The sequence below is a fragment of the Melozone crissalis genome, unplaced genomic scaffold (assembly GCF_028551555.1).
Source record: "Melozone crissalis strain CALT ecotype California unplaced genomic scaffold, PUWL_Pcris_2 ptg000005l_1, whole genome shotgun sequence".
In the NCBI taxonomy this organism is placed as follows: domain Eukaryota; kingdom Metazoa; phylum Chordata; class Aves; order Passeriformes; family Passerellidae; genus Melozone; species Melozone crissalis.
Genome location: NW_026535783.1, coordinates 67737660 through 67751959, shown reverse-complemented (window position 1 = coordinate 67751959; position 14300 = coordinate 67737660). Strand labels below are relative to the sequence as shown.

At 38.5% G+C, this 14300-nt stretch overlaps 1 protein-coding gene across 1 annotated transcript; it reads left to right on the top strand.

Moving 5' to 3' along the window:
* Window positions 1-1608: 1608 nt before the first annotated feature.
* MACIR (macrophage immunometabolism regulator) lies at window positions 1609-11739 on the top strand. Its single transcript, XM_054286049.1, has 2 exons — window positions 1609-1746; window positions 10977-11739. Exons 1-2 carry the CDS (start codon window positions 1609-1611, stop codon window positions 11619-11621), a joined length of 783 nt encoding a protein of 260 aa, XP_054142024.1. The 3' UTR covers window positions 11622-11739.
* Window positions 11740-14300: the final 2561 nt, after the last annotated feature.

The window sequence follows — 14300 nt, the reverse complement described above, 5'->3', positions numbered from 1 at the left end:
GGCCAGGATGATGCAGAGAAAACAGCTCGTAACAGTCTCCTTCTCTCTGTGTTGCAACAGGACTACAGAGTGTTAATTAGATCTTATATGGGAAAACAAAGGCCAAGTTTACTAAAGTATCTTTATTTTTCACATAAAATCTTGGATGACTTGATAAACATTGCGAAAAAGCAATGAAATACAGTAGTTTAACTTCAGAAAATCTTAACAGCATGATTGCATTGAAAACGCAAAATTTTGAAAATTATGGATTTAGGAAACTGTTGGGTCATTTTCAAATATTTGGTTTGGAATTTGAATACTAGCTTTAAGTCTTCAAGATCTTTCTTTCTTCTGGTGCCTAGGAAATTAAAAGTTTTGCACCATGTTAATTCTGTCAATGTGATAAATGTTAATAAATTTTACAGCTAATTAAATACTAAAATATCCTACTGCTGCCTGCCCTCTTCACCTTGGAACTCCATTTCAGAGTCTGACTGAAAACTCAGTTGACAGTGAGAGCAGGAAGTTGTTGGGAGGAAGTTTGTTGGAAGAAAATTGTGATATACTAACTCACAAGATCTTACCGCCGCATTTATGCCTTGGGACAATATAGGAAGATGGGATTTCTCGCTCAGGCCAGTATTGCAGGCGTCAACATGAACCAAAGGAGTTTGTGTACTGTGAGCAACATGGAGCATCATAACACCCCGAACTACACTCCAGGTTCCTTTTCTTGGACTGCTGATTGACCAGATACACTCCCCATGTTGTGTGTTAAATTTACAAATTTAGTTTTTAGAGTGCTTTTGTGATCTTGCAAACCCTATGACTCTTAACGGCTTGCAGAGCCTGTAATTAAAATTCCTTATAAAAACATTGGGGTTTATTTCTCTGTTGTTTATTCTAGCTGAAAATTCCAAGGAATACAAATTCCAGGAGCATTTGGGCACATAGTGGTTAGTCTGTGTGCATATGGAATGCCAACATCCTTCAGTGCAATTCAAGACTGCACCTGCAACTTTCTTGGCAGGATTATTGGGACTAGAGGGAGAACAAAATGTGGCCTTGGTATGGGGGTCATTGATGCCTTCCCAATCAGACCAATAAACTTCAGCTGTATGTTTAAGATGAGTCTTTAAAGACTCATTTTTAGAAATAAAATCTAGCTTAACTCCACTGCTAGGGGTTTACGAGCTGTGTGGTAGAGCTTATAACTATTATTAAAGGCGAAAACCAGGACTATGACATCAAGCTTTTTCTTCCCCTTTCCTTTTATTTCACTTGCAAAAGCCAAGTTAAACAATTGTTTGCAAGGTTTGCTGCAGTAATAGCAGCTTTGCCTGTGCAGCAAAATGCAATAGGGAAATTATCTAATTGGTTGTTGGCAAAACCCATTACTAAAGGTTTGTTATCTAGTCGGCGTTCAAACTTTGTAGGCCGTTTGGAAATACTACAGAAGTGGGCGGTATGTTCGTGATGAGACAGTCACCAAGAGATGGTTGCTTGATCCATTCTTTCAGGTATATACGACGCAAGAATGGTATAGGGGACTAACGCTTATTAAACCACCCTGAGGACAGCTGAAAAACACCGAGGCTCACGCCGAGAAGGAACGCTGCGCTCGGAATGGCCTGGATGTACTGCACGGAGCCGCCGCCACGCTCCGCCCTCAGCCCGGCGCCGGGCGGGCCCGGGGAACCGGAGCGCCCCGCGCGCCGCCCCCGGCAGCTGCTGCCGCGCGGACCCCGCCGCGCTGGGCCGCAGGTACGAGCGACCGGGAACTGAGGCCAGGCTCCGCGGCCTCCGACCGTGCCCTCGGTTCTCGGAGCTGGGTGGGCCCAGGGAGGGGCCGTAGGGCGGGAGTCTTCTTGGGTGGGCGGTGGTGCCGCCAGCGGGGAGGCCTAGGGTGCCGTGCGGATCGTACCTCGCGAGGGCGCCGGCTCCTCTGCCCGCTCCCGGCGGCCGTATGGCGCGCGCGCTGGGGGCCGCGTGAGCCGTACCCGGGCAGCGCCAGGTCGCGTGGTGCGGGCAGCGGCCCTGCGCTCTTGCGGGCCCCGGAGCCCGCCCTGCGGCCCCGACTGCCGCGGGGCTGAGCCGGTAGCGGGGAGCAAGGCAGCCCGGCCGCCCTAGGAGAGCAGGATGCTTGGTGGTGATTCCCATGTGTAGAGGGAACCCGGGGAGTTGCCGTGCGGGGCCTACAGGCTGCGCTGAGGCTGCTCCTGAGCGCTCTCCGTGCCACCCGATGGGTGACAGTCCAAGTGGTGGAAAAGCCCAGAACTTACTCTTTTGCAGTTATATCTAGTATTAGTGTAAGTATGCATTTAGTACGCATAACCGTCTCCTCGGTTGCAGTTTAAAGCACACTGGCAGCCTCATACGCAGACAAGTGATAAACGTGAATATGATCTTACTATCGAATCTGACCAATGTGCACTAGGGCACAGCTTTCTGTGGGTAACTGTTGTATTAGTTTGTAATAAATTTTGTTTAGTGAAGAGTAGACAAGAGTTTTGTCTTAGTCTTTACTGTATGGCCTGTGAAGCTCACAGACTGTGCTTGTGCACTCGAAGGTGTATTAAAGTGTTACTTCAGAGCATTAAACTTGCTAAGATGCTTTGGCTCATTAGCAGGCATGTTTTTCCAGTTCTGTCTCTGTACATTTACTGGAAAAGTGTCTTTGAACAGCTGCAGTGCTGTTTTGAGTGGTATGCAGAATGTAGGAAAACAATCTCAGATCTTAAGTCTCTGTATATATTACTTATATGCTAGTTTATATGTATTTTGCCTAGCATAAATGTATTCTTTATTACAAAGAAAAAAAGAAATTATGAACACTAACAAATGCTCCTTATAAACGTGTCTTTGTTACTGTATTTTCTAAAGTGGGCCAGGATGTCATACATGTTTGCTTGTATAGCTGCGTGCAGAAAGCTGCTTCTCCCACCACCCTCCTGCTGTTGGTATATTATGAACCATATTCTGGCTAATGGGGTGTGCTTGCTTCAGTTGTCTCTTTTCTCCCTTGAGGAAGGGCATTTGTTGATAATGAAGATAGAGGAGCGTGGTTCTCACAGTGGCTTTGAAGCAGAGGGAAATGAGGGAGTGGCAGTGCAATCATTGAAATTAAGGTCTTGTGTAAGAGTATTGACATTATAGTGTAGCTTTCTGTACATTCTTGTTTTTGATCAGCCTTATGCTGCTGGCTTGGCCGCCAGCAATATGCAAATGAGGTATGATATTGCAAAGTCAGATGAATCAGAACTGAGTGTTCCAAGAGGCAGATTTCTGTTCACACTAGTTGTAAGTTTAATAGAAATTCACTGTGACTGCATGTACTGTTGGGCTTTCATTAATTGTTACTCTCTGCTTGCAGTACTCTTGTTTTAAAGCAGCTTTTAAGTAAGGGAAGGAGCATTTGAGAAACAGACAAAAACCAGAACTTTAAAGCCTTTATGTACATTACTCTAGTGAGCTTGAGAAAGTGACCTTTATCAATGTGGATTGTATAAGTGAATGTGAAACGGATGCTTTAAGTTTTGAGTTTTGTATTTTCCAGATTCTGCGCTGCATTAGTATATAACTCTGACCTTCATATAAAGTGTTAGCAAATTCTCTTCACAGTTTAGTTAGACAAAATAATCCTTTTCCAACCTGAGAACCAAGGACACCATTGCAGCTTCAGGCCCAAAAAGTACTAACAATAGCGAATTGAGGAGAGCAAACTGGGAGGATGGTACTTTATTACCTGAAGCTGTAACAGGACAATTAACCCCAATATATAAATTGAACAAAACTTATAAAAATGTGAAACGTCGTGACCAGTTACTCATTTTGGGTGTAGCCAGAGCTGGGCCCTTGTACTGCCCAAGGTATATCCTTTGAAGGCCTTTTTATTAAATACCTTCTTTATTCCTTTAACACTGTCTAGCCTGTGTTTCTAGGTAGCCTCTCAAGGCATCAAAATCTTTCCACCAAATATCTGAATATCTGCTGCAGATGGTAGCAAGGTAAGACAGAGAACAAGTGACTTAAAGTGCGTCCGTTAAAAAAACTGAAAAAACTAAATTGCATTGGTTGAATATATTTTTGTAATATTTATGAGTAGGTCTATTTTTAAAGTTTCCTTGCTTGAATAGCTGTTCCTAGTCAAAAGCTGAATATGGAATGGTGTAGGCTGATAATTTCAAAATAATGTCATCAGAGCTGCACTAATTTGTAAGTATAGAAAACCACCCGGCCTGAATTTCTTTTCTAACACAGAAACATTGGAGACTATAGTCTCTTTGGTTGTTAAAGAAAAGAAATCAGTATTTATTTAGTGAAAACTGGAATACTTCAAGCACTCTCCTTTTGTTTGTTTGTTTCTGTCTCTTATTTTTAAAAGGTGATTTAGTTTTTTTTGACAGCTCAGGTTGTTTGGTGTCTTCCCAAGTGGGCTAACATGAAAGTAAGAACTGCGAAAATTAAACTTAGATTTTAGTAGATGAAAAGATGGAAGATCAAAAATACAGAGAAGTAAAAATGAAATTATAAGGGAAACATTATTTTACATTCTAATCCAATAAAGAATAAAAATTTTATGTGTTACAATATGCATCAGCTACTTTGCATGTATCTCACAGTTTCATTTTTTGATGAGTCAGCATAGTAAACAACCACCTTTATGCTGGCCAGGAGCATCATTTTACTGACCAAGTGAAGGGGAAGTGTTTGTCTGTGATTCAGTCCAACAAGGGAGTCTCATTGTCCATGTGGAAGGCTCTAAATATTTTAGAGAACTTATGGTCTGTTAAACACTTCTGTCCAGTGTTGCGTGGCAGAGAGATGTTAAATGGCCTTCTTTCCCACCATTTTATTTCACTTCCCTGCTTGCTAAGTCTGCTCATACAAAATTCATTAGTCTGGTCAGACTTTACGTTCCATGGTTACTAAATCCTATGCTCTGTCATACTGATCTGGTCTGAGGTAGTCAGTTGTGTTGCTAGCTGTAGTTTCTCAGTAGTGCACTTGTGACAGTCTTCAATTTTAAAAGGTAGTTTTCTGGATCATAATAGTTTTCTTTTTAAAACTTTCAGTAACAAGAATTTAAAAAACTGGTTCCTGCTACTTGGAGTAGGGGCATATTAGTAGAAATTGATGTAATCATCTTTTCAGAAAGAACACTTTGTAAATTATTGCCTGGTATACTGGCAATAATTACTGGCAATTAAGCTGAGTGGCTTAATTTTTTTACCTGTTGACAAGAACAAACCCCCTCCCCCCAATACACACACACGCGCACACACACACACACACACACACACACACTTTACTAGTTGTTTCATAGGCTGTTGTTTTACATTACATTCTGAAGTTACTGCACTGGCTTTATTAATTCAGTAATATCAATTCATGTTTTCTTAAGGTCTGTAGGATTATAGTGTATGTTTTATGCACAATTTTTTTTTCTTGCATGTAATTTTGAGGAAGTAAATCTGTGCTACACTTAGTTGTTACTCCATCTGAATGTTGTCTTATGTGGTGCAACAATTTCATGTTGCCCCCATTCTCTTTTGCTTAGAGGAGTATGGAATTTCTTGTAAGGAACAGCAAACGTTTTTTTTTCCTTCACACTGCAAAGGGAGTGATGTAGACCTTATCTTTCACTCTTCACAAAGAGACAGTTGAAATAATTAAAGGTGTCCTGACTTCACACATTCTGGGCTATTTCACTTACTCCTGATGTCTAACAGATAAACATTTTGTCTTTTAAGTGCATTTTTTATGTCAAGTAATGGCAGCACAGAGAAGGGAAAATGTCAAAACTGGCTTGATATCTCTATTCAGTATGTTTGACTCTTCTACAGATATCACCACTGCCATCTACATTCTGCTTTTTCTTGTTGCAATTACTATAATTTTATCAATGTGACGTATCTTAGTGATTCTTAACCAAAAGTATTGCCTGCAGGCTTGGCATCTAGGAGGAAGAATCAGTTCTGAAGAAGAAAACATTTACTGAATGGACAGAAATTTAATGCTTATCTAAATGGAAAAAAAATAGGCATGTTGTAACATCACTTCAGATTCTAGCTGAGGAGATAAGAAACAACAGAAATGCAAAATTACAGAGAACCAGATACTTTGTTAGGAGTAACTTACAGCAGTTCTAAAATATTGTGGACTTTCTACAAAGCATAAGTGTTATCAAGGGAAAATGCTCTTCATCTTTATTTTTTTTTTCAAATACTGAGTAATTAAAGTTTGTTTTGTATAAGTCACATTTCTTCCCTCAGAAAGACAGTAAATAATGTATGTAACAGGAGAAATAACACTTTATCGGAGAAAAAAAAACTAACACGAGATTTTGAGTGCAATGGAGCACATGGCAAGAAGTCATTTCAACAATAAATTATTTACAGTGCATATATTGTGATATCAGGCCCTAGTGTGTCATGCATATGTGTTTTTCATTTGTCCCATGTTATGAAAAGGATATGAATAATATCTGACAATTTTGTGGAAGATTCAATAACCAGAAAATACATATATTTGCAAAATGTGGGAATTTTGATGGTTTTACACAGAAAGAATTATCTCAAGAATATTAATGTATTCTTTGAGTTCACACAGTGATTTTAATAGTTCATCTAGTATTTATCTTCATTATTTCTCTGCTCTGTGTTTTAGACAATTTTCTTAGTGTTTATATAGATTGGGTCTGGTTACTTCACATACAGAGCTTGCTTTAAACATACAGAGAATTGATAAAATCTTGTAAAATCTCATTGAATTTTATTCTGAAGGCCATTCTAGTAGGTAATTGTCAACTTAATTCTGTTGGTAAGAATTAATGCTTTCCTACTTTCCATTACTTTGCATATGTTTTTAATATGTGGACCAGCAGCAAAGGATATGCCATCTTGTTCTTAGTCTCCTTGGTTAGACTAAATAATAATCTTCAATTATAAATCATCTTTAATTGGCATCACTCTGTCGTCATTCTGTTTGAGAGGCAAGAAGACAGGCCAGCAGTGATCTGAAGAAGTAATCTTTTTAAACTGAAGTACTGTTTTTTCCAGTGTTATTACTGATGAGCTTGTACTTGTAAACAGCAGTGAACATAACAGAAGTTATCAAATGCTTTATAACCATAGAAATGTCCTAAAATACTGTCAAAAAGTTTTAACTATCTGTTTATAGGTGATGGTACAGACACTCACTGTGAAGCTCGTATTATTTTCTATTTTTTTAATAGGAGTTTTCTAAATAATGTCTTTATAGTTTTTTTGGCTTTTTTTCCCAGATAAGGACACAAAGCACTTTGAAGCCATATGGCAGCCTGAATAACTGGCTTAAAAGCCTTGGGAAGGAAGAGCTGAATACCTACATGCTGAGTTTTGGTCCTTTGCTTATGGAGCTGGCCAGTCATTCGTGTCACTGGCTAGCAGTCTCTAGCTCAGTCCCTTTAGTTTTTGATGCGTGTGGCACCAGTTTCTGATGCTGCTGTTGCTTTCAAATGTTTGACAGATGTATTGGTTTTGATACTGTTCTTCACACTGCAGCACAGAATGGGAGTTTCTGAACCTCAAGTACTTAGGCTGGACCTTGCTGTCTTGAGGACTTTCTGCTCTGATTTTCCTTTGCACTGGTTTACAGTGAGGGTAATTATTGTGCAGTGAACTGCTGACTCCTTCTCTTCTGCGTGGTTACTTTTCCAAGTTGATTGCTCTTGGTTACCAGAGTGCATGCCCATGTTTCAAACATAATAAATTAACTTTAAAAGCTGTGTTCTGAGAAGAGCAGCCTTTGTGTTACTTTCGGATTTTGAACACCAAAAGTGCATGAAGATAATCTTCCTCCTTCCTCTTCTTTAGGGCGCATACTGCTGTGACAAGTGATTTGTTTGTTCTGGGCTTGTTTGTTTATTTGTTTGTTTTGTTGATTTTGCTGTTTGTATGTGACTAGGTAATATGATTCATTTTCAACCTTGCAGTATGTCCATTTTATTTATACATTTTCTAGCATAATTTCAGTTTCTTTTAACAGAACAGGTTGAGTCTTTCTGAAAGGTTTCAGGAGAGATTTCCAAACTGCAGGGTAAAACTTGGGAATTAAGAGCCAGAACAGATACTTGGGTTTCTAGCCTAAAATCACAGGGTAGCTGAAAATTGTAATGCAGAATTTCTGTGTGCTGTGCCTCCAGCAATTGTGGTTCCTGGTGGTACATAATTTCAACTTCAGAAATTGTCATTAATATCTTTGTCTCAGCAGCTGAAGCCTCATCAGATTTACTGTTTCACTGCTTGATATGGTGTTAAAGTAGGAAACAGCTGCTTCTGCTATTCTAACACTGGTAATTGACTGCATAAATCTATATTGAATTCAGTTAAATGTCATGGGAAGCATTATTTAGTTGTGTGGACTTTCTGCAGTGAAAAATTTGGGTGTCTGGTTTACTTCAGTATTTTAATTCTTTATTTGACTGTTTTACTTGTTTTGATTGATTCACAGAATTGTTAGGGGTGGAAGGGATTTCTGGAGACCATTTAGTCCAATCCCAGACCATCTAGTCCAACCCCAGAATGCTTAACAGGTCATTGGATGAAGTATATCTGCAAAAGTTACAGTACACAAAACTGGTAATGAAGAATCCTCTGTATACCACAACTGAGAATGAAAAGAGACCATTTAAGACTAAAGGAACATTAAAATAGTCTCTCCATAATATAAGTCTGTTAATGGCAAATAAAATCCTCTTTATCAGAACTGTGGGTATTTTGTTTACTCCTAATTTATTAGCATAGGGAGCAGCAGGTTAATTGGGGACTAAGCAGGGAAGGAGAGATAGGAACGTCAGACCCTAGTCACTTAAATTCAGGGTTAAACCAAGATTCTTTTGGTCTGGGTAGGTGCAAAGGAAAAATGCCAACCAGATGTCTTCAAGAGCTAAAAAATCACAAAGTTTACTAGTGAATTATAGAAGATGAGGGACTTTGTCAGAGGATTTAGTACAACATGAAACACCACAGCACAGACATAGCCCACTGAACACAGAAAATGTTTAAACCCATTTGCCATTGTCTTCTGTGAAAGGAAAGTTAGAAGGCAAAAGGGGGAAAGATGTAGAAAAAGAGACATAACTACTGCCTTCAGGGTTCCAGTGGTGTAAAGCTCCAAGATGGAGGTAGAGTTAGAGAGCAACATGCTTGCATCATGGTTAGTCTTCTTAAAAACCCTTCCTACCAGGTGGGTCTTTCAGTTGCTCAGCCATTTAGGGGGCTGGGTTAGGCAACACAGGGGGGCTGCCTCCGTTGTGCCATTAGTTACAGACACTGTGGGGCTGGGCCAGGGCACCCCCTCACCAGAGCAAGGGCTCACCCACCCCCTACCACATATTCCAAGCCCCCAAGAGGTTTTGAAACAGATTTCCACTCTGACAGAACATTATTTGAACTACTCCTTCCCAATCCCTTCACAGATACAAGGTAATCTTACCTTTTTATGCATAAGGCTAGTATTTTCTTTTGCTAAGTGATAATTGCACACAGCTCCCTCCCTAATTTAAAACAAATTAATGGAGATCGGTCTTAATGGGATTTTGGGGGGTGTCTTAATTACAGACGATGGAATAAAGTATTTCCTTGTTTGTTGCGTTGTTGCTACTTGGCCTGTCATGTTCCAAGCCTTAAAATGGCATCAAGTAGTAGCTTCAACAGTTTGCAAACTCCTGGAAGTGTGTTTTAAGTAAGCCTTATTTGTGAAATATTATTGAGCTTTTGGATGTAGTTTATGATCACATATAATGAATTTTAGTATTTGTTCACCTTAACACTTGGATGCTAACTTTCCTTCCTTTGTTGCCTTTAAATGTGACATAGTTATGCTGATTTTTTTTTTGTGAAGTATATTGACTACAGTAGCTGACCTTTAGAGCAAAGATGCGTCTGACAATGAAGAAAGCATGGATTTGCAGGAAATAAAGAAAGCAGGTCACAAATGTGACCTGTTTTGTGAAGTAGCTGTGTGAGTGAAATGGTTCAGATGATGCTGACAAAGAAATGAAAGGGAGGCTTTCTGGTGTTTCAGCATCTGCTGATGTATACTTGCTGGATGGTGACCATATCTTTTCATGTTAGAGGTGATAATAACTTGCAGTGAGCGCTTTTGTTTGTAAAGGCACCAAATAATGTGTTTGGAATAGTAGTGAGGGAAGGGTAAAATGTTTCCAAGAGAAATAGGAAAAAAACAAATAAATATTGTTTATTCTTAAGATGCTTATAAGAATCTAATGCTATATTCATTAAATACAGTATACTTTGTTAGAAATACATTAGAATCCTATTAGAATAAAAGAGTGTGTGTTTGATTAATTGTGAGTAAGATGATAGGTCAGTTTTCTTGGGGAGTATGTGAAGACTGCTGATGACGTAATCAGACAGGTGTGGAATGGCTAGGATGCTACTGTGAATTTAAAGCAAGCTGTCTGCACATGTGGAAGATGAAAGCCAGATCAGATCAGGCACACTCAGATCAGGTGTGATCCATGGTCATATCTGAATGAGCTCATACTTTTTAGGCGTGTTTTTTGAAAGCTTTGTTTGATAATATTGACAGTAGACAAATTACAAAGTAAAGACTGGGGAAGGTGCTGTGGATCTGCTAATGGATGTAGATGCTCCAAGAGGTGAGGGACTACAAAGAATCAAATGCACTAAAAGGCTGAAGAAATGATCCAGAAAGATGCTCCATTTTTGTGTGATAATATTAATATGTTTTTAGCTATTTAGAATTATCAGTATCTTTGTGGTATCTTTTATTAAAAAACCCACCCAAGATAATTTTGAAAGACAGATGTCAGTGATAGGTCTGTTACGTGACACCGTGCAGAGCTAAGACCAGGCTGAATAGGGAAGTACTGGTTATGACTTCTGGGTGATAAAAAATTCCTTTCCTCTGGTCTTCTCTCAGCCCCTTGTATTGCATTTTCTGATCAAGCTCTGTTTTATTTTTAGGAGCAAAGCTTTGTGTTTAAAATGGAAGTTGATGTGACTGGAGAGTCCAGAACTACCCTCTCCACCCTCTCTGTGCCTCTTGCAGAGGTGAGTTCTGCAGCCAGGACGGAAGCAGAAAAGCCACGCTGTTCCAGCACCCCCTGCTCACCATTGAGGCGGACAGTTGCAGGATATCAGATCCTTCACATGGATTCTAACTACCTGGTTGGCTTCACAACTGGAAAGGAACTGCTAAAATTAGCCCATAAGTATATTGGAAGTGAAGAGAATAAAGGAGAATCTGGTCCTAACTTGGGCTCCAAACATCTTGATTCAGGACTTTCACGTTCCTCGCGTTTGTACAAAACTAGAAGTAAGTACTTCCAGCCCTATGAGATCCCAGCAGTAAATGGAAGGAGGAGGAGACGGATGCCCAGCTCTGGGGATAAATACAATAAAGCTTTACCATATGAACCTTACAAAGCACTTCATGGTCCCCTGCCTCTCTGCCTTTTGAAAGGTAAAAGGGCTCATTCAAAATCCCTAGACTACCTCAATTTAGACAAAATGAGCATTAAGGAACCTGCTGACACAGAAGTGCTACAATACCAGCTCCAGCACCTTACTCTTAGAGGGGATCGTATGTTTTCAAGGAATGGCACATGAGCTATCATCTCAAATTTAGAAATTATTTCTCATCTTTTGTCTCTTGCTGCAGAAATCCACTGTTGAAGTGAGTACATGACTGTCCACATTGTAGGTGGTTTTATCAGCTCAGTTTTACCAGGAAGTAATTTATTTGAATACAGTCTTGGCAATGAAGTTTTGTGCAAATACTTGGAGAGTGAAATCTTTCCTGATCCAGCAGCTTCTGATGCAGATTTGACTGCAACTAGTGGATATTTCTTTGGACACATTTTAACAAAAAAAAAGCTTTTGATTTTTGGGATTTTTTTTTTCTGTACTGCTACATCTAGTGTTTACAGTAATTCAACACTGAAAAATTTGTGGTGTCTGCTTGGTTGTTTCTAATTTTGGCTTGATATTAGAAACTGCTCTTGGATTATTACCCAGGGAGGGTTTTTTTTTGTTTACTTTTTGTTTCTGTAGTAAAATGTATGTGGTTTTCTTGCAGCATGGACAAGAAAGTGAGCTTGACTGGATGAACCACTTGCTATTTAAACATCCAATTCATACATTTTGAGACTGCGCTTGTACTAGTGATGTGGGTGAGATTTATTCGTAAAAGAAATGTTTGCTACTTGAATCCTATCAAAACTGATTTTTTAATTTCTGCATTGAAGTAATTGCTTTGTCCTTTTTATTCTATAGAACATGTTCAGGATAAATCTTTAAGTTATTTAAAGCAAATCTTTCAAGAAATAAAGTGATTTTTTTGTTTGTTTGGTTTTTGGGTTTTTTTTTTGTTAAATTTTGTTTTTACATTGTCTAGAGACAGAAAATAGAATGTCTGTACTGGTATGTTGGTAATGTTTTTGATTTTAACTTGTGATTTTCATTTCATCTGTAGTAGCAGAAGGTATCAACTTCAGCATAGCTTTGTAAATTTTGTTTACTTGAAGCACTGAACACAAGCTCTGGAGAGCAGATTTTTTTCTTGACAAGAGTGAAAGTGAAATATTTCTTGTCAGTGTTAGAGAGATGATCTTGAATTTTACAGCAGAATAATGCAGTGGTTACTTTTGTTAATAAGTTTTTATCCAAATATGACGTCAAATGCAGTTTTGACAGCTGTATTTCTAGATGTGTTTGAAACATTTTGTTTAATTAGTTTTTATTTTACTTTAGTTTAAAAATGGAAGTTTTCATACTGTATTCTTTTAGATGCAGTCTTGTACTGAAGCAGTACATAACTTGATTTTTTTCCTGATGACCTCTGCAGAAGTTAAAAATAATTTCATATTGCTTTGAAGCATAAATTATTTGATCAGTTTTTTCTGATAGGGTCAAGATTTTTTTGCTTGTTTGTTTATCACTCAGAATTACTTGAAAGCACTAGTTAGTGCGTGTGCTCTGGGAAATGAAGAGTTCTTATGCTGTTGCTCTACAGTTTAAATGAAGGTAGCCCACTAGTGAGCATTTTGTAGTTTGGTTGTCTTTTATAGTTTTATTAGAAAATACAAAAAACACCAATGTGTATTTTTCAAAGTTAACTGCACTGGAGTAAATTTAATGCATTTAAGATATTGATCTTGAAAGTAAAGTCTTCCTATTAGTCTTTAGTTTGAAAAACAGAATATGGTCAAATGCCAAAGAGATGGTGAGTTTATTTAAGGAATAAACACTACTGTTTATTGAAATATGAAATTAATTTGTATTTCTGGCTGAAAAATAAAAAGGGTATTATAAACAGCTGTTGTTGTGAATTCATTTGCTGTGTAGGAGAAAAAGAGGACATTAAAAAAAATACAGCTGTAGACCAAGGAACATTTAAAAACAACTTGAAAGTCAGGGTCCTAGATTTCTGTGAAATAGATGCTTAGCTCTGTTCCTTTGTTTTGGGAAAAGGGCCACACATTTACCTTATGTGCATCTTTCTGATATTGTCCAGTGCTATAATTGTATGGCTGTACAAAGAGACTGGTTGATGGCTACATAGCTGAGTTCAGACATAAAAAATGTGTTGGTATTTTATCTTTGGTGATTTGTTTGTCAGTGTGCTCATGGGTCATGGTATTCGCTTAACTCACATATACTTGCAGCCCTCATAACATGGGAAATAGTATTTACACTACATGTAATACAGACTAAGCAAGGAATTGATAATAGATAACTTGTTTTTTCTAATTTTAATGGTACGAAGGAATCAGAAACTAATTTTCCAACATAATCAGTTTTTAAAAGTTCTGTAGTGTGGTCTGGTTGAAGCTAGTTATTTTCACTTTTAAAGCATTACATGCTAAATGGACACAGTTGGAAGAGATCTCTCTAGGTAGCAATGCAATGTTTCTGCTCAGCTAAGGAGGCTGATGAGATGTCTTAGCAAAATGCTGTGATCAGTCTAGGCTGCAGTGAAGGTAGGGAGCAGGAATTTGAGGCTGTGTATGTAACACTTTCATACTCATAAGGTTAGATGAAATTCAGATGAGAGTGCTGAAAGAATAAATTAATAGTCTTTATTCCAATTGAGCATGGCCTGAATTCAAGTTCTGTGGTGTTTTATGATACTGAACAGCCCTACACAGCGTGAATAAGTAGCTGGTGCAGTTTTGTAGTTTGAGAAGCTCTCTGAAAAAGCAGAACTTTTGTCTGTTAAGTTCCTTTATTATTAATTTCAGTTTTAAAATATTAAGCATCTTTCAAGCTTTGTTATATATTATGGTG